A 22,170-nucleotide genomic window follows, 5' to 3' on the forward strand; every position below is an offset into this window, starting at 1 on the left:
CCTTGTTTCTGATGACAAATACAAAACAATCAAAATACAGAAACAAATGAGAGTAAAATGTAGATCATCCATTGCTCTTTGAATAAAAAGTCCAGACTCATCACCATCTAAAAGATGAATTGGAGTCCCATCATCTCTCCAGTTTACCAGATACAGACCTTCCTCCTCAAAAGTTTGTGATGCACAACTAAACTCAGAGCAATATTTCTGAAATACCTTCCAATAGTAATTTTTTCCCCAGTATTATTCCAAAAGTAATTTCCTAAGCATAGGCCTCACCAGCAGCCTGCCCTTGTACTAACATACCTCCAAAGATGTATTAATTGCTTCCATCAGACGCATACCTCCAGTTCATAACATGAATGCTCTGACCAAGAAACAATTGACAGAGGAAAAAGGACTCACATTTAAGCTACAGGTATTCAACTTAGGGAGCTTCATTGTGGCAATAGTTTCTCAGCACTATCAGCAAATATAAAAAGACTCCTCTCAAAGGCATTCAAAACACCACATTTGGGTTCATGCTCTCAAGTCCTGGAAGAGGTTCTCTGCTCTCTATTAATTATAAGTTCAGTGTAGCAAGATTAGCCTCCTCTGGCAATGTGTGTTACCTTACATGAGCCTCTGCAATCACTTTGCTGTGAAGTCAGACAACCTTCATCCTTCATCAGACTATTTCTGTGAAACTTTGTAAACCAGACTGTCCAAGTTAGAATTGAGAAACAAAACAACTAAAGTTTCTAGAAGACAGGCATTTTCTAGCTACATCACCATATACATCAGCAGTTTTGGTGGCTGCAGATACTTTTCCTGCTAGTTTGCTCATCCACCATTATAACAAACCCTATAAACTCAACTTGCATATGGAGCTGTGAACCTTTCAAGGATGTCTCATTGCCTGGAAAATTCCAAGAGACTGTCAGTCAGATGTGGAAACAAAGTATTCTAAGTATGCTGCTGACCTCAAACCTTATTATTATATTTACTTCCAGACATCTGTGGGGAAAACTACCTAGGTGCTAGATACAATGATGCCAACACATGCCCATGTGCGAAGATGGCAAAGAACCTTCAGTTATCTGCCTAGAAATCAGGTGATGCATAGATGATACAGGCACAGGTGACTACAAAGTTTCCATAATACAAAAGATAAAAAAGGATTAGGAAGCCTGAAAAAAATAAATTTTTTAGCAGTGAACAGCAATTTCTGTTAAAATGATGAATTGCATGCTCTTCTGTGTAAATTACATAAGAGTACGGTGAACCCCTTTTACTTTACTATAATTCAGTACTCGCCAACACGTCTGACAACTGTTGATGATACGAGGAACATTCTCTTACTACTAATCTGCATTATGTCAATCCACACCAAGAGGATAAAATACATTTATAGTTTCTAGTTTCACCCAAGAGTGAACTATTTCAATTTCATTCATTTTCACTCCAAAGAAATAATACAGATTTGCCTTATTGAAACAATTTGTTTCCCTTTCATTTACACACTTATCTACAAAGGCAAGATGAAATATGATACAGGAAGTCATCCCTCTTTACAGCTGTTACATATGCTTTATAATTTACTACAAACTGGAATCATCAGCAATAATGTCTTCCAGCCCTTCACACTAGTTTTGATCTATTGAAGTGTTAAAATCAGTTTTCATCTAAATATACATTAAATCCTTCCCTTAAAAAAAAAGGGATGAAATACAATCTGAATGGGAAGAATGCTTATGCATATATATATACATACACAGACTTCCACCCAGATTTAGTTTTTCTACCTATTAAGTCAAAATCAGAAACTCTCTTGTAAAAAACCCAAAGCTAAAATAACATCCTCCAAATAAAACATTAACATTGCCAGTAAAACTGAAAAAAACCCAAATTAGTTTAAACTGTCCAACATCAATGAAAGTCTTCATAAATACTCATTTACACAGAAAATTGTGCTGCTACCAATACTGCAATAAAAACAATAACAATTTCAAAAGTCCAAGCTCAATAGTTTTTAGAAGAAAATTTTATCAGATAAAAAACTTATTAATATGCACTGAGGGAACACAACTGCTGCATGAAAACTCCCTAAGGCACAGTTAAGATTGATTGTATGCATCAACACTATGTACTCGTAATTTACTCTAAAAATTTTCAAATGTCCCAATATGTGACATTCAAACTCACAATTTCTACTCTAAAAAGCTTGGTACAGAAACAGTAACACATTACATTTTTCAGTAGCTTTTTTAACTGAAGTTATTTTTAAACTCTATTATCCAAATTTTGATGGTATAAAAAGAGCAAGGATATCTGATAAGTTAATGTGAAAATGAACACACAATCTCAAATCACATGGAAAATTAGTATAAAATACCCCACCACAAATACTTAACAACTGAAAAATCGGCTCTCAAGGTCAGAAATAGGACACAGGGTGAGGTGCCCACTGACCTGACTCAACAGGGCACTTGCATTGATAATGAAAATGCAGCTTGATTAGCCAACTTTGCAATTTGCCATTAAGAGAGACAGGATAATTAAATTGAACAGAATACAGATTTAGAAATCAATATTTAATACCCCTTCCATCACTGCTGTTATTCCCCAACAGAAATGAGAAAGACAATGATATGAAGAAAAGTAATGAAGCCACTACTTTATTGATCACTGAAGATGTTACTCACAGTATCTAAAATTTCCAAGATCTTTATTACATCTCCAGTGTAGTATGAAAATATTTGTCCTGATCTAACAAATGCAAATCTAGCCTGAAAGTATAAAGCTGTAAAAATTGCTTTGTGGTAAAAATCAAAAACCCAAATGCAGAATCTGCTGTTTAACAAAAAGATCACTCTTTCTTTCTTTTAGAAGACATTACAAAAAATAAAATAACTGTTTCCAGTAGCAGCCTGAAAATGATAAATCACATGTGGTTTTCCTATAATTAACCTAACTGTAAAAAACTCTTTTACAACATTTTTAAGTTGCAAAGACTTTTTTTCCCAAACGTTGTATTTTTTCTGTGTGATATCTCTCTTCCATTGCTTTCTTTCCTTCACTCACTCATTTCTGTCAATTGAAGAGATGTGTTCATGGCTTATTTTCTATAAATTGGATTTTCCATAGAACATAATTTGATCATTTATTGGTATTTTCAGCTTGATTTTTCATTTTTGACTGTCTGTATCTTATCTTCTCCCATTTTGGAGAGTGAATATACCTTTTGTGGAATAGAACACTATTTAAAAGCTGCATCAAATGGAACCAGCAGTCTCATCCTCACAACTGAAACTGAGATGAGAAAGAGCAAATACAGACCAAGCCCAAGGAGCTTAACTCCGATATGAGTTGCAGAAGCTTCTTTTGAGGACAAAAAGGACATTGAAAAGTAGTTTACTTTAGGGCTTTCCCACTCATACACTGATTGATAGCTTTAAAAAGTGCTACACAGAAGATAACTTCATCTTTGTGAACAAAGAATCAAGTTTAACCACAGACAAATTTGCTTTACTACAAAATTTTTAACATCATCCAAATTATTCCACAACTGAGATTGGCGTAGTGTTGGTTGACAGATGGCTTTATAGACTTAGAAGACTGAAAAGTGAATCCACAGAAGTGTGTTAATTGGTTTCACGTATACAATTTGAATATTCATAGTGTGTAATTGTAAGCGTGGTATGGTGTTTCAGATACACATTGACAAAGCATGACCATTATCTGCTGAGAAATGGTGAGAGAGAGAGAAATGCTTTATACAATGGCATCAAACAACTTCAACAGATGATCATCACTGATCAACAAACTAAAATAAACCAGAATTCTTACAAATTTGGCAAAACATGATTTCCTTTTGTAAAAGCCTGTCTTTGTAAATATATATGGCAAGTTTTCACAGTTAATTCTAGCTCTTGGAGTGTAACAGAAATCACAGAGGAGGATTTAAAGAAAAGGACTGTGGAAGATGCCTTATAAATAGATTTTTCTTATGCAAAATTAACTTTAATATACAACTTGCTGTAGAATTATTATAAACAATTTGATAACAACATTTAGCTGTATCTTTATGTATCACTGTCAAGCTCAATAACTACTTATAATTTTTACCTATGTCAGATCTCATTTATGAGGTGAAACAGGTTGAAAACAGACCTATAGACAATTTGGAGTTTAGGAAACTCACAATAAATATGTCAAAATCCAGACTACAAAAATTCTAACCATACTACAAAAAACCTACTTATTATGTCAAACATGAGAAATATTGTAATCTATGTCTCTTAAAAAGTTAATTGTTTCTTCTAAACTATGAAGCAAAAAGAATAGAATATATTACACCTTTTTATAATTCAAGTCCAACAAACTGCATTGGCAGGCTCTCCACATTTCTCAGATATTTCTATACAAGCCATATTGACCCTCTGCACACACTTTTTCAGACAAATATTCATTTTCAGAGGATAAGTTGTCTGGTAGGTTGTCATCAACAGCTTAAACACACCAGCTTTTTTGCTTTTCCTCAAAGCTGGGTTGGGCTCTTTAGGTTAGGGTAATTGAAACTGCTCTGACAGACAGAAGAAGGAATTTGAGAAGAAAAAAGCTGCCTTGATAAAGTTCTTGATGAAAAATGTTATTGATTATTACTGTAGAGAAATGAGCTGCTGTATCACTAGAAGCACGTTTGGAGCCAAAATTAGAAGTATAAGCTTAAGATCGAAAGTATACATAACCTGAATGAAGAAAAGAAACCTTTTAAATCAATAAACACTCCATCCCAGATGAGGCAACAGCTTTCTTGATCCTGTGTAGACAATCTACATTGTTTGAAAAATCTCAGGCTACCATATTATCTTAGGAAAGGAAAAAAATGCCAGATTGAACATGTACTGCAAAAATTAAAAAAAAAAAGATGTTTAAGCACTGATACATAGAAAGACAAGCAGCACCTACCTATCCATTTCTTTGTATTTCACACAGTGAAAAAACAAGGCATTGGAAACACATCAATAAAGACTCCTCAATATGATCACATCCTAACAGAGTGATTAGCTCTCCTCTCTGCTCCCAAAACAAACAAAAAAGCAAACTGCATGGCTGCACTGAAAATATATTTTTAAAAAGAACGTCAGTGAAAAGCCTCAAAGGTCTGGAGTAACATTTCAAAATTGCTTTCATTTATTAATATGTTTTTGTAATACAAACCAAGATAATTTTTACTTATCTCTGGACATTACATTATCACTGAATTACTTACAATATTAGAATCAGGAAAAGATTTTAAATTTGAGTTATCCAGAAGTAAAGAAAAGCTAATTTGAATTATGTAGCGAGGTTGGTGGTTTCTGCCTAAACTCAGAAACATCAGCACATTTGCACAGTTGGAAATAAAATATTTACATAGCAGTCAATGCTTTCTGAAGAACGGTATAAACAAAATAACTAATCAACATGTTGCCTGTGCAACCATTTGTAGTTCTCAAATGTGGTAACTAAGGTAAAGATGGATTCAGTTCCCCAAGTTTAATCATTCCATTTGCAGGAAGTCTTTTTATAAAGATACTAATGACTTACTGATGAAAAAATTTTCCAATGCTTTTCAGCCTGACTGAAGGCCTTACCCAGCTCCTGCCAGCAATTCTCAGCCTATGTTTTCCAGTTAGGTCAGTGATGTAGTAGGGTTTCATTTTAAGTTAAAACAATGTCCAAAAGCTTCCATTGGATGTCTGCATGTTTTTTCTGAACACCAGCATTCCCTACTAGGGAAGGGGAGAGGACATGTGAAAAAAAACAAACTAGCACTAAATTAGATCTTCAGACACTGTTTTCCCCTCAGTTTATTTCCAGTACCTGGGACAATGCTTCAACTGCTTTTTCCTCAAGAGTTGATTCCTCACTTGTTTCAACATTTTAAATCGAACTGTATTTGGAATGCCTTTTGGCAAGTTATTGTCCACTGAGATTCCACCAAGCACAGGAAAACTGCAAAATGGGTATCTACTACAGATAAGAATGTCAGAGACCTACTGGTAAAGCTGAAAATGAGACATTGCTGCTTAATCAGTAACTAATTTCAATCACTTTTCCAGGTGGAAAGAAAAATAAAATTACTGCACCACCACCAGCAGAAAGCACAGTTATGTGAGGCTATCTGATTAAGAACAGAATTAAAGAAAAATGTCTTGTCTAGACTATACTTGAGAACCAAATCTCTTTGCATATCATTATGTGCAAAATAATTGTGCACAATTACTGGTATTTCTTAGTCTAGAACTGCATTAGTACTGAAACATTTACTCTTTTTGCATTTCTTCAATGTTCAGGAGATAGGGTCTACAATTTAATTTGTCTTCACTCAGGCAGAAGATTACAAATGGTGTAATCATTAGTAGCAAAAACTGTTAAAGCACCAAACAAGAAACCCACCCAGCAGCATTAACGCTTAATAAAAGGAAAGGCAAGTAATTCTCTCTGCACCCATAAATACATTTAATACACGAGTACACCTTCTAAAGTAAAAATAACTGTAATGCCACACTTCCTATAGCAGCCAAGTGCTTTAAGGCATTTAGATATATTGTATCACTATTAATTCAACATACTAGTATTAGAAGACCTCAACATTTTTGAGTTCAAAGCAAATTAAAAAACAGGAAAAACAATATGCTTAAATAATTTCCCATATTCACAGCATTATTCTACAAGGATCTGTCAGCTCTCTTAATAGAAAAATGCTTTAGTGACAAAAATTTATGCAGCAATAATTAATATTTCTTTTTGATAAGTTACATTATAATATCTCAAAAAGAGATAAGATATTAAAATAGTAGTAAATGCCTATAAAAATTGACCTCTTTCCCCTTTCATTATCTTTTTCAAATGTTGATATTACTGATAACATGGCATTAATTTCAAAGCCTAAATTAGTACAGTGAGCCAAATACTCCCCTAATCAAAACTCAGCATCATCCAATGTCAGATGAAACGAGAAATGAATCGAGAGTTTCCTTCTGATTTGATGTACCATCTCTGTACTTGCCCCTCTACAGCATAAACAGCAAACCAGAATGATTCCGTAAATCTGGGAAGTTTTAATACACAAACAAAGCATACAGTAGGAATAACAGTTTCACCAAAGGAGTTTAAACAGAAAGAAGATAAGACTTTTAAACTTTTATTGTAGTGACATCTTGTGGCTACATTTGACTTACTATGAGACCTCAAAATTTTTCATTTTCTTCTAATTCTTTTAATGAATTTTTTCATATTTTGTGGTCTAGCACAAAGTAAAAAGATGAAAATGCAAAACAAAAATGAAAAGATGAAAAAAATGAGCAGGATAAAACAGAAAACAGCACTACCTGTTCAAAGATCTTCACCAGTATTAACATTCAGTGTTACAAGAGGAAGCTGGAAGAACTATGAACCCAACACATGTTGGGTTCATCACATGTTCCTAACTTTGACAAGAACCTGATTACATGAATATTTTCTGTGTCCTGTCTTCCCTCTAAAGAGTTTTCAGCTCTACATGACAATTGCTATAAAGGCATAAACAATGAAAGTAGGACCAAAAGAAATTCTAAAAAAATACAGTACAATATTAAAAAAAGGAAAAAAAATTGCCCGGTAATCTCACTCTCTTAGTTGCTTTTTCTGCATACTATAGGGCTGTTCAATTTTCAAAGGTGGTAGAATAATGTATTCTAAAAGCATTTAAAGCAAAAATTAAAAGTCTAAAACACAATTTGTCAATAAAACCCCCATGTATTATACTTACTTTTTTTTTTTTTTACTAAAAGCCCTCTAAGTACAACAACATCCCTCACTTGTAGTACTAAGCTTTGACACCAAATAAATAATCTTCCTGGTACAAATTAGCTCGTATATCTAAATCAGGAATTACATTTTAAAAATAACAAATAAATCATCTGATGAGTGTGAGAAAGCATAAATAATCTTCTCATTTCCTTTTTATTTTAGCATTTCAGTCTCCATTTTTTCCATCTATTAATCTAACAAAGGTTATGGCTGGCAAAAGTTACTCTGAATCTATATGCTGGAGCATGTAAGTAGTAACAGGAAGAAGGAAAGCATGTAAATAATCTTATCATGTTACTCACTTGACTCTGCCCAATTAGTTTGGATGGTTTGATACATGCTTTGCCAAACAGAAATTATCTTTCATGGGAAGCACAATAATGCCCCTAATTCTAACACTACTGTAAATATTTCACAATGCTCCATATATCAAAAAAATCAAAGTCACGACAGAGACTATGACACACACAAATGACTCATTAAGGAGGGTGAATTCGTCTTAATTCACTGTGGTATAAATTACTTGTTTTATTTAACAACTACCTGCCAGAACGATGCATTTTTTTTCATCCATCTAGTGTGAAAGAAGCATTGATTGCAGATTTCAACATAGATAGATTCGCTTAAGAGAAAGGTTAAAGGTTTTCAAAGAGAAACAAAAACTTCAGCTGGCATACATGCAAATAGAAGACACACTACATCAATTTTTACGCCCATGGAAATGTTTGAGTAGCTTCTTAAAACTTAGATGAACACATCAGCTCAGCCCTTGACAGCTCTCACCTTTTACAACTAATATTTATGTGGAAGGTAACTCAAAAAGGCAACTAACCTTGCCTAATGTTACAGGGCTCATATCCTCTTTATAATCTGTTTGAACAATTGCTCTAGTGTATCAGACACAAACTGGCTGTCCTTCAACAACCTGTACAGAATCTTACATGTTCTACTCCCTCGCTTTGAAAAATGGTGTGTGAATAAAAACACCCAGCCAGTAATTCTGGCTTCCAATTCTTTGTTGCTCCTCAAAATGTCATCCTATACAGTGATGTCATAAAGCACTTTGGGCTAAAATAACCTTTTTTTTAAAATGAAAAAAACCAAACCACCACCTATCTCAAGCTTGTACTGATAAGACACATAGTCCATGATCTTCTGCTAAAACAAAACGCTCTAAAAAAATCACAGCATGGTTCCCTATGTGGTTGTTTCCAAAAATATTATCTGCATTACTAAGGCAAAAAGAGAATAAATGTGAAAACTAATGGCAAGACGACTGAGCAAAACATGATACTTGCAATCCAGTCCTCTGCACTGTTTGTTGATTAACAAGAAAATTTTGGCACTGGGACTTGCCACACTAACTTGAGTATACAACAGAAGCAGCATTGAGCAACATGAAAATATAATTAGCTTTGGATTAAAAAATGTATTGATTAACCAAGTACTAGTAAATATGAGTGATTTGCTGAGTTACATTATAGTCTTTCTCTAAAAATGGGGCAGGCATTTACATCTTCAAATTAAAAAAATTAGTTTCTTTTTATTATCTGCTGATAAAACAGGGCATATAAAACACCTAAAACATGTGTGCCCTTTGATAAGCATGCATAACTTATCTGTAAAAACAGAATATCAAATAATAAAAGAATACATTCTCACATAACCTCATATTAGCTCATATTTTAAGTCTGCGCTCAAAAGACTAGAGAACATCTTGTTTTTAGGTGACAAAAAACTGCTACACATTTTAAGATTTCTATTTTATGCATTATAGTGTCCTAGAAATAACTAGTGTAACCCATTTAAGTAAACGGAACTACTTTAAAAACATAATCACAAAACACTGAAATTGGAGACAAGAAAAAGTTTAGTAGTCCTTCCTTAGTTCTTTCTAAACAGAATATTAATTAAAAGACAGATAAATAGAAGTCTCTAATACTAATATGTAAGTGTATGTACCCTCCACTGCTCAAAGCCTCTCTTCTGGAGGGAATTTGGTCCAAATCCCAGATCAAAGCAGAGCCAACCTTCAAGTTAGACCTAACTATCTATATTACCATGAATAAATAAATTAATAAAAAGTTCTTGAAGTGCAACTCTTCAAAAATTTGTCAGCAATTTTACATCTCTAATTACATTTAGAATTTCGCATTATTTACAGGAAAAACACATAATAGAGCAGTAAATTATAGCCACTTTTACTTTTGACTAGCAAATGTATTCTTACTACAGTGTAGGCTTCAATTCACTGATGTAAGCAGAGATTACAGAACAGCCTTATCTAAACTACCAAGAATTATTATGTTGATTTAACTGAGAACTCACCTTAAGGTGAGTGCCTTAAGGTTACTGCTCCTTAACAATAAGTACTCATAAACTTATGCTACTACATGACTTTATCTCTTTCACTTGCTCTTCAAAGAAGCTGCACCTCCAAGGAATTCCCCACCGCTTTGTGGATATGATAATGAGGAACAGAGATTTATGGAATAGAACATGTTTCCTGTGGATCATGGAGCAGAACAGGAAAAATCTGAGGCATGAGGATTATGTGATAAGGAAATTTGTGCTTTAGATATCTGGACAACTGTATACTTCCAATATGTGCTACAATAAAACTGCAAGGGGGAGGTTCCCAGATGTGCTTGTGCATGCAGAAATTGTATCCCTGTGCATATGAAAGCACCACATGAAATGAACTCCCTCCTGATAATCTGCTCCTCCAAAAGAGTCACTTGCAGAGGATTAAGAGCTTACTGGAGAGCTAGAAAGTACAAGAGATCCTTCTGTGCCAAAAAACGAGTAATGTATCTTCTAAAACTTTGGAATAATATTTTCCCCTCCTCTATTCCCTCTCTGCACTTTCAGGCAAAGCTACAAAGAGCCTTCACCAACACAGAACAATGACACACTCAAAAGACAGCACACGCACACTCAAACACAGATGAAGACACCTGGGAGGGGGGACGGCAAACAGATAAACTGTTGTTGAAATAGAATAGCCACTTTTGGACAAGTCTTTGAATGAGGCTGAAGAATGGCAGCCATTTTGAAAAAACAATTTAGGGAAGTCCCACCACAACAGAGAAGTCCCTAGACATTATCTTGGTAACATGATGGAAGCAAAAAACCCTGTGCATACTAACAATCAATCCAATTTGCATTAAGCTAAAGTCACATACAAAAAAAAAATACCCCTAGGAAATGTAAAACACTTACCAACTCACGGACATTTTATCAATGCTAGGTGATTTATCACAGACATCTTTAAGCAAAAATTTATCAATACACAGACAAACCAAGGGACTGCACCAACCGTTTCAGAAAGAGAAAACGGTAAAACCAGAATTAAAAAAGTTACAGGGAAAAGGTGAGAATGTATTTGTTTGTATAAGGAAAAATAAATTTCAAGTCACTTACATTCAGTATGAACTTTACAAAAGGACAGCAAGGCTGAGAAAGATTTATCTGAGGAGGAGAGACCCATAAGTGACCCACCAGACCCCTTCCCCATAGACTACAACTGCTTGCCTGCAATCCAGTGTTGCAGAGCAGTAAGGATCAGAGAAAGAGGTCATTCTTTGGGAAAAAGAAAGGACTTCCCTCCTTGGGGATTCCAAGAGTTGCTGTGCTGAATAAAAACTTTGCGTCTCCAAAACAATCACAGTACAGGTAATTTCCTCCTTGGGCCTATGACCCAAAACCTAATGACAACAGTATCTTTGATATCTACAGATTGCGGCCTCTCCCTCAATGAGCTCAATTCAATTTTTGGATAAAATAGCTTCAATCTGATTATAAGCTTTTTCCAGAATTCCCAGCACCTACAGTAAAAAAAAACCATCATCACCTTAATACTGCTTAAACCCATCTAGATATTTTGGGTTACACAAGGTATTGCTCAAACCTCCTTTCACTCTTTCACAACTTTAAAACAGTCTCTCAGTGCATCAGCAGAAAATATATAAAATATATAAAGGTACATTTTCAAGTTCTATAGTAAGTATGTAAATGCATTATAAACATTTAGGCAGTCAAGGAATAACTTTTACTACTGAGTGGAAAAAAATCGTATCAGCTGCAAAAAAGCATGAGCATGAGTCAAAAAAAAAAGTAGATATGGAAGAACCAGAGTAAAAAAGTACATTTTATCAACTATATTTACATTAAAGAAGCATCCACCAAGATAGAAAATTTTGGGATAGCTGATGAAAGTTGTGCATATAATACATTTTTAGAAATACATAATGCAGTAGCAAAATCCAGCAATTTATTCTGGTGCCCACATTCTTTAATGTTAGCCATGCAATGTTACATTTACGAACTAACCTGCAGACACGAGCAGGAAAATACAGGTTCTGCCAGGACCGACAGAGGTACTTAGAGTGATCAATAACCCGAATCCAGTCTAATTCATCCATGGACACCTCAATGTAGTAGGAATAAGACCTATGGATTGTCAGAAAACACTGATTAGAACACAAGTTGACACATTTTAGGTATTAAATTTTACACTGTCTTCTGGATTTTCAGTTGTGCTGAAGAGAAGGCTATTTATTCCTACCCAGATCCCTGTTTTCCAACTATCTTTGAAAATAAACTTTCATGCAGTAAAGGCATTTTTAGAAAGATTTAAAACATCCTTACATTCACAATCTGTAGTTACTATAAGATACTATTGTCCCTCAAAAAATGCAATGGAGACTTTCAACTCAATCACAAAACCAATAATAATTTGTATTCCTTCTGCATGGAATAAAACTAAAGCACCAGAGATACAATACTATTTCTACTGCCAAATCAATAAAGGAAAAACCCAAAACAATTAGCAGATCAAAAACGCAAATTCAAACCCTTCACTTAAAAAAAAGCAAATTTACTTTAAGGTCATTCTCACTGATGCTGTTCTTCACTTTTGACCCTTTCGGTTCTTCATGATACATTGTTAAGCCTGTCACTACTTCCTTACACACTCCAAAATTACCTCATGAAAAATAGAAAAGTCACCAACAAAATCTCTGTCTTCCTCTTGTGCTTATCAATTATGTTTAGCTTACAGTTTGCTGTTAAGAGAAAACAAATCCAAACTAGAACTTTAAAGCCATAGCTAATTCCCTATTATACCTACAACAGTGACACTTATAATTAAGTAGAAACTTGACTCGTGGAGCAACAAATCCTGAAATATATGTTTCAGCATATTTTCTTTCTCCTAATGTACTAATCTGCAACATTCACAGGCATTTCAACAGCACCACATCAGCACTTAACATCCTTCCATGCTCATTTTTGAAGAGGAGTTGCTCCTCCAGAGTTCTACAGAAACATTTCTCGTTAAACATAATTGCCTTTGTTAATATTTCCAATTTTCCTGAGGACTGAGAAGAGTAGGTGTCTAAAGTGGTACTGTTTAAAAAAATCCTTAAAATGTTAGAGAGCTGTTAATAGCAATTGACGCACTTGGAGGGGTAATGCAGAGCCTTTAAGATGTCAATTGCATAATCGGCTTTCACATTCACACCAATCAGATGTGTAATATTCACAACCCATATAAATACACTGTGGTTTTGCAACATTATTATTACTAGCCTATGCATATTTGACCATACTAGACTCCAACGTTTTAGAGTTTGAGCAGTTTGGATACAAAAGTTACTGACAGTCCTCTGTGCAGAGAAAATTTAAGAGATTCTCACATCGTCATTGGTAGATTAATGTAAACTTGTAACCAATATATAATATGCTATTTCTTGGTTTCTGAAGGTACCAAACAAAGAAATATTATCTCAAAAATACAGTCACATTATCATATGTCTTTTTTTTTAAGGCTAGATAGCATCTCTTAGCAGAGGCAATTTGGACAGCTACTCTCCTTAGCAATTTTATATCTAAGACTCAGCTGTTAATAACACCTCTAAACTAGAGGTGCAAAACACCTGTTATCTTCTATTTGGTTCTGTTAAGAATATCCAGTAGACTAGACCTTCACAGAGAGAGTTAAAATGAATGAGTATTTTAAAAAGATGTTCAAGAAGAAGCAACCATGTGCTTGTACACTATTATGTATCCCACAAGAAAGATGTAGGTAAGTGGTTGGCAATTGTTAGACTAAGAGAGTGTAGAGAGATTGGAAAAATCCCTAGAAAAAGCAAGGACAATCTCAGAGCAAGGTCCTTAAGGCCTTGGCTGGTAAAACTCTGCATACCTCCAAGGGCTAATATTCATAACCTCTCTGGCCAAACTCTTCCGAAGTTCAACTACCCTATTATAAATTTTTTTCTTACTATTTAACACTTGTGTCCACTGCTCTTTGCACTCTCAGCACACAGCTGTAAGCGGAGTCTGGCCCTGTATTCTCTATATTTTTCCACTGAATAGGTGAGGAGAGCAACAAATTCTCCCTTCTAAGCCTGCTCCTCTTAAAACTGCAGGTTCTCATGGGCTCAAGCCTTCATCATCTTGGTGTCCTGCTGTACTCACTCCAGCAGGTCAGTATCTTATACCGAGGAGCCCACAAATGGACAAAGTACTCCAAATGCCTCCATTTCCATTTATCTTAAGACAGTTGAGCTATCGGAGAGAAAAAGCCTGAAAATTGACAGAATCACAGTATTTTTGAGTTAGAAGGGACCCACTAGGATCATCAAAGTCCAACTACTGGCCCTGCACAGGACAGTCAGTGTTCATTCTGGTACTGAATCTGATAGGAAGCAAAAGAAAGCCCAGTAGCAAACTTTCCACAGAAAGTGAAAAAAAATGAGGATGACACAGAAACTAGATCCTAAACCACTGTATTTTATGAAGACAAAAATCTCTAGAGTAGAGGTCCATCTTGTCTGATATTCTGCCAGCAACAATGGTTTGTTCTAAAAATTTCACATCAAGGGCACAGGACACTGAACAACAGATAATTCTGTACTAAGCTGTCCCACAGAGAATATTTTTTCTCTGAGTTTCAGCAGCTGCTAATTAATGCCTTGCAGATGAGGGGCATTTTACCAGTCATACAAGCTCTCTAAAAATTGCTAGAGAACTCCTCATTACTAGTATATTTCTAATACTCCTTCAAATTTTATAAAGTTGGTTGGTAATTGGTTCATTAATTTGGTTGATCTTCTGGGACAAGTAGTATAATATTATATGAAGCAGTTCCTTGTACCTTCGGAGTTTTATTTTTTTATCTTTCCAAAAGAAATAGAGAAGAAACATAAATTTCAGTTGAACTGAATTAGGAGAATTTACTTGAAACAATTAGATAGCTAAAAAGCATGAAGTGGCTTCTAATAACTACTGTAGCTTATTGGTAATTCACATTCTAAATAAATTTTACTGTCTCTGAATTACAGAATCACAGAATCATTTAGGCTGGAAAAGACCTCAAAGATTGAGTCCAACCTTATTGACAAAGTGTGTCATTTCTTAAGTTTTGACATATTGAAAAAACCTGAAAAAAATTCATCCAATGTTTACAATGTAAATATGTAAAAAATAGGGTTCTTCCAACGAACTAGAAAATTGTTTTTCAAACTAAAACAATAGCAGTTGATAAATGGTAAATAGAAAACAATTAAAACAATTCATATTTGGTAAAGTTTCATTAGTACAAAATGCATTACCTTCCCTTTTTATGTCAACTTGGCACCTACCGACTGTCTCTGTCCCACAGGAGTATTCGTATATAGTTGATTATTGACGGCTGGCCTAGTTTAATTTCAATTCCAGAACGGCAGTCATCACTGATCGGGTGTCGAGAGAAGCCATGATCCAAGTCATAGTTCTGAGTATCTCCATCTAATAAAGCAGACTTCAGCTCCCCTTTTACAACCTGCGCTCCATACTTCATTGTTGCAATGTTTTCCCCTGGTACTAAGAAGAAAAGGAAATAATTGTTTAACTTTTACACTCTCATACTGCAAATTAGGTATTCTGAACATCAACTCTATTAGGTCAGACCAAAGATTTATTGCTGGTATCCTTTCTTGGCCAAAAACACATGCTCAAGTGAAAAAAAAAAAAAAAGGCATTTTAGAAATTTAGCTTCTTCAATTTCATTTGATACCCCCTAGGTCTTTTATGGTAATAAAGTTGTGATAATTTACTAGCTTGTAATAGCTATATTCTCAGTCCCCTTTGTGATTTTACAGAATTCTGTTGCACCTTCCTCACTCAATCAATATTTTCCTTCTTGCTTTAAAGTTTTGGTCTGTTTAGTCTCTCCTTGTGATCAGCTTCTCACCATACCTCTAACACTTTTTTTTGCCCTTTCTTTCCGTCTTCTTTTTCTGATTTCAACTGTTGTTCACTTTGGTTTTGGGTGTTTGTTTTGTCTTGTTTTTCATAAGTGGAAAGAAACTAAAAATCACATAAAATGTACAAGATGTGGACCAAATATACAAGATGCATCATGAATTTGCAGGGTGGTATATAGGGTAGTATTGCTCTTTTGATAGCTATATTGCCTTCTAGTACTCTGCACAGCTAAATGAACTTGAGTGAAAAAGGAAAGTTTTGGCTACTTGGGCTTTGAACCAACTTGGTAAAGCAAGTTTTTTTATGCTATCATTTCACAGTAATAAACTTCTTGCATGCTAGGAACACATTCCATCAAGATAACTGGAGATAACTATCCCTACCTTCAGCTACAAAACAATACACTGATGAACCACCCTCTTCAAAAGACATTTTTAAAACCTTCTTTGAGGAGAGACCTGAAAAAACATGATCTGAAAGCTAAATGATAAAAAGCTGCCCCTGAACTCTTCAGGCATATTGGCAATAGAAGTATGAATTTCAACAGGGTGTTAAGTTTGACATCCAAAGAACAGAATTTGAAGTGTTGAAATTTTAACTGTATTGTAGCACTACTACATCAAATGCACAATACTGAAACTGTAACTGGTTGTCAACATTTACACAAACAGAAAAAGTTCCAAGAGCCTGAACGAGTACTTAAAAAACAAAGAAATTCCACTCTCCAAAAAGCTGTGATTAGGAACATGCTATTGTGGAGAGATAAATATTCAGAAAAAGAAGTCAAAGAAAACACCATCTGACTTATTCAAATTTATCTACTGCAGTGTCAATAGAATATCTGGCATGACAAGACTTTTACAATAACCTAATATTAAACTCATATGTTTAAATATTAATATCTGTAACTTCTACAGGAGAACAAAGGGAATATGCAGTTAACATTTTCAGAGCTCATCATGTATGACTGAGAATACAGTGTAAGCTCTTAGAGAATATTTAACTTTATTCTTTACTGTAGGCCAAATATTCTCTATAAGTCACACATTAGAGAACTAACAATACCTTTCTAAAGCTCAAGTGCTAGGTACTCTTGTTGAATTAACAAGGAGCACAGACCCAAGTCAAGCACAAAGCTTCTCACACTTTTTAGGCTTCCATTAAAACAGTTTTGAAAGACTTGTTTATACTACTTGGGCAAGCATGTAAAGAGTAAGAGAAAAGTCATAAGTAGTGGAGAAAATATGAGAATCTCCACAGAAGTAGAAAACAGGTTACCATCAACATAAAACCATTTAAATATCATATATCCCACAGCCAATGCATTTTTACTTTTAATATTTTTGTAAAAGTTTTTCTATTAAAATAGCAGTCCCTCTAGGAAAATACACTCTTATTACAACATTCATGTTTGAGCAATATCTGAGATAAAAAGCAAAAAAATACATTGACTAAGATTATCTGACAAATAGAAATGGCGTGAACAGTACACAAGATATTTCCTTTTGTCAGACCTTTAAAACATGTAATAATAGATAAAAACTCAAAAGCACACACTAACCATATCCTCCAGACAACTACAGTCACTGAATGAAAAGGAAACAAATAAAAAACTTGATGCTTACTTAGCATGCCCCTGTAGTTGAGGTCCATGTCCCGACTCTCTGAACGAATCTTAATGGCATCTAGGATGGCATCAGGTGACAACAATCCAGAAGGTCTTACAACATTCAGTAGTTCAGTTAGACTCATCAGTGGCAAACGTACCGCCTGCATGATTTCAGCATGGTTTTCCTTGGGGTTATGTTTACACCAGTTCATCAAAGCTTGGAAAATGTCCTTCTCAGGAGCTGCAAATGAGTCTCTCACTACAATACTTAGAAGAGCAGCCTGAAAAAGAGAAACAAGAACAAAATAAAACCACACAAATAAACAGAAATTAAATTTAGTTTTATTTTTTTAATCATGGGAAATTAAAATAAAATTAATGGGTATTTAACTTGTAGCTATTAAAAATAATCTCCATGGAAGTGACTCCCTGAAACTGTATCTTGTTTTAGTTATGTAAGAATTACAGAATCCACCACAAAATAAGTAATATTACAAAACCACTAGAAAAAATAAATCAGAATTGAAATGCAGAGAACTATTCAAATCAATATAATACCACTCACTACTTCAAATTTACTTTGAAATATTATAACAGATTTGGGAGTATAGTTCAAAACATTCCTTTAAACTTAGGCTGCTATAAGAACACTGATGAGAAAAAAGTGTTGCTCAGAATCACTTTTTTAAACCATTTCTAACTACTTGGGATTTCCATCCCCCCACAATATCTTTGTCTTTTGGTACTAACTTAGAATCAGCAAGTAAAAACTCCAGTGGCTCTTATTCATGCAGAAAAACCACTGACAGCAAAATGAGAACAAGAACAATCATACAGCTTTTGGATTTTCACTTAGCTAGCAGAATAATCAGGAGCTGGCATAGAAAAAGGCTAAATCTCTCATATATACCAGGACTGGCTACACCAAAGACATCAAAGTATGCTCTTCCCGATGAATGATGTTTCCTCATTTCTTTATCATTAATATGCTCTCAGAGCTCAGATTGACACACTGCACAGGACAGATGAGAGTGTAGAGAAAAAAATATTTTTCCCTTCTCAACTAGTAAGTTAGCAGAGCCAAAGTGTCTCATACTCATTCAAGGAAGAGACCATTCACAGCTTTTCCACTAAAAACACTTAAAAAAAATGAAACCATCATTTAAGGTCCTCTGCTACTTCATGTGAACATCACTTGAAAACACTCCGTCACTGTTATAAACAGCTCAAAGACCACTCCAGAGTAAGTGGAAAATCTGTACTTCATAGACCAGCCTGACTCAACCACAAATATGCATCTAACAGAACCAACACACAGAAAACCAAAACCACCCTACCACACCACCATATTCTGCAGCTTCAGAACATAATAACAATCAGCAACATAAATCACAGCAATCTCCAGAATGCTTTAGTTTACACAGTAGAAAATCCCCCATCACTGATGCAACCTATATCAAGAAAATAATGGAATGGAGTATCTCCTGCCATCTTCAAATCTTTACATTCCCTGTGTGGCATTCAGAAGCCAAATTCTATTATATCAAGAACAGATGAAACGAGACAAATTAAGATTGCCTGCTCCCATCTTTTAGAATACTCCATCAGATTTACTATATTTAGCTATACTGACTGGCCACAATCAAATACCTAAAAAATTCAGAACCAATCACCAGAACTTCCAGTTCAGCTTGGCTTGAACATTCCCAACTGTCACCGTTTCAGTAGTATAAAACAACAACTGTTAACTAACAAATTAATTTTTATTTGGTGCCTGCATTAGTATTTTATCATGAAGTTATACACAGATAAAATGAAACATTTCAGGGGGGGAAAGTGCAAACATAACATATACCTTAGAAAGTGACAGGAAGCCTTCACTGGAGAGAACCTCTTGGGCATTTCTATCCATGAACATACAGCACATAAAAGTTAATTTGGGAAGAGAATAAAGACTGGCAACATCAAACGTCATACAGACATTCTGAATGTTAAGTATTGTGCAAAGATATTCAGATGTAGAATCCTCCAGTTCTGGGAATCCATATTTATGTGCTAGGCTTAAGAAGTCTAGAAGAACCTCCTCCTTCTCATCTCGTAGTGTAGCACGACCAGTGTAAATATATTTCAACAGCATGGTAAATGCTTCTGCAGTGGTGTCCTGAAGAGGAATTTCTGCTTCAGGCTGAGATTCTCTCATTCCTCCATACAATAATGCTCTATAAGGAAGATAAAAATTGAGAAATTTATATCCTGACAAAAGCCATGCAAAAAGTAGAAAAAGAAAGGAATAACTATTTGCAGCAAGGGGAATACAAAGGGGACATGGCTTAAGAATCTACAAAAGAAAACTCCTTATGCTTGGTATTTATAGTGCAGCTCTGCTCTGAAAGCAACTGCACAAGAATAATCTTCTAATGCATTATGTTTTTATCCTACACAATAATACCTGCATCTCCACTTTGAACAACAGCTTGTGAACCAGAAATTGAGATATGGTTCTTGTGCCTTGCTTTTTAAATATAGTACTATCAGTGAGAAAGAAAATTTAAAAAAATAATTTCATAAAGCAAGTGAAACTAATAGTTTGCAGTGCATCTTAGCAAATCTCGGGATTCTTATCTCCTCTTCCCAAACCCAGCACATGGCAACTCCTGAATCTTGAGAAAAATCAATGACAGTTTGAACAAAGTTTGCAATGACACTTTAGTTTAGCTATTAGCTTATCCCTCTGACAAAATTCACTGGAAGATTACCAGGAATTCTATTAAATACATTTAGAGTTAAAAATGCCCAGCTCTTAAAAAAAAAGTTGGATTAGAATTACTCCTAGTTTTAAAATACATATTCTAATCTGTATCAGCCAAATCTCTTTAAACATTCAATTCCAATGCATCAAAATGAAACTTTCTAAATGAGTATATTCCATAGAGGCACACCATTTATACTCTGAGAAATCAAAACAATTTTGCAGTAGAACTTGTCTGTTCTCAAGTTATCTTTCTCTTGAATTTGTGAAACTACCTTCAAAATCCAATTTAATGAAGGTCAAAAGAATAACATTGTGACATGGTATTTATCTTTTTCTATTTGGACACAATGATTTGATGTGCTGGGAACCATTCACACAGAAAAGGTCACACTCAATGGACAGATGATTACACACTGAAAAGTTCATAGAGAAACAATGTTTATCTTATCTGCATAAAAATTTCCTGTAAGCCTGACAAAAAGCTATACTTCACCTGAAATAATGGCATCTAGCAGCCAGGATCACCCTGTGTGCTGGAAAACGTTTCTTTTCTACAATAAAGGTAACGTCACTATATTCCTCCCCGTTCATTAGAGCACCAATGTGCTCTGACAGAATGTGAACGTGGTCAATCTCACCCACAGCTGTGTAAGGACGAAGTGGATGGCTGTTACTCATCTTGGAGGGATGGTGATATTGGTAGCCTAAAGGGAAAAAAAAACCCACTAGTATTATACAGGGCAAAAACCATTAAAAATGGCAAACATAAAACTGCAATTACAAAAAAAAAGTGACTAGTCTAAGTAACCATATATTACAAGAAAACAGTAATCCAAGAGATTTTCTATTAAAGTTCATTTACAACAGGATTCAATGCAGCTTGCATCTACAATTCTAGCTGACAAAATATTTCAGAAAATTCCATCACCTTGTTGTTCTGTCAATACATTTACTTAAAAGAAAAAGCTTCCAACAAAAGGAATTAAGAATTAAACTATTGTAAATAATGTTACAATTAGAAAGCAACTTTATCTCAATTAAAATGCACATCAATTATAAACAAGTAATGTGAACAACTAAACATAGTCTTAATTCTCAAGTCTGTACCAAAATCAGTGACAAGTGAAAACATCAGCATTTTTGCAGGATTCTAATCAACTTTCTAGAACTGGGAGAAAATAAACAATCAGGATAACTTTTAATAAATAACGGATAAAACCTGTTCTTTACAATGAACAATTCAATTTTCTTACTCTTCCCACTCAGTTTTCTTGATGCCTTCTTGTTCCCTCATATATTTAAGAAAACAAAGCCCCTAATATCTCTCAGTCATTAAAATTAGGAGACACTCTACTAATGTACAATATAGATTAAGGCATTAGTCATATCTTCTGTTGTGAATTAAGAAGAAACAAAATAATTCCACAGGTTTGTTGGTTTTGGTTTATTTCAGCAACAGAGGCTTTCTCTTGTTACACTTTGGCTTATTTTTATTTAAAAAGAGGTTGGCTGTTTCAGATAATAACCATCCATATTTTCAGAGAAATCCTCTGTTCTCCAGCAACTACCCACTTTTTGAAATGGGCACATACCTAGTGCTGAAGAAAGATGGTGTACCATAAGAAGCAGAAAAATGATGAGGCCATACCTTGCACACAGCTAACACATTCATCTTTCAAGTGAAATATTCATGACACCACTGCATTTTTATGCTTCATTTAAAAATATTATGAGAAAA

General features: G+C 34.6%; 1 protein-coding gene across 2 annotated transcripts in view; it reads right to left on the reverse strand.

The window, feature by feature from the left end:
* BTBD9 (BTB domain containing 9) overlaps window positions 1-22,170 on the reverse strand; it is a 111,563-nt gene that overhangs the window by 83,393 nt on the left and 6,000 nt on the right. For both annotated transcript variants that reach the window (XM_027681672.1, XM_027681671.1), the window contains exons 3-7: window positions 20,926-21,136; window positions 19,536-19,899; window positions 17,697-17,961; window positions 15,468-15,687; window positions 12,151-12,270 (exon numbers count right to left, since the gene is read on the reverse strand). In XM_027681672.1, coding sequence (XP_027537473.1) covers window positions 12,151-12,270; window positions 15,468-15,687; window positions 17,697-17,961; window positions 19,536-19,899; window positions 20,926-21,136 — 1,180 coding nt within the window. The remainder of the gene's footprint in view (window positions 1-12,150; window positions 12,271-15,467; window positions 15,688-17,696; window positions 17,962-19,535; window positions 19,900-20,925; window positions 21,137-22,170) is intronic.

This window comes from Neopelma chrysocephalum, unplaced genomic scaffold (assembly GCF_003984885.1).
Source record: "Neopelma chrysocephalum unplaced genomic scaffold, ASM398488v2 Primary Assembly neopelma1_61b, whole genome shotgun sequence".
In the NCBI taxonomy this organism is placed as follows: domain Eukaryota; kingdom Metazoa; phylum Chordata; class Aves; order Passeriformes; family Pipridae; genus Neopelma; species Neopelma chrysocephalum.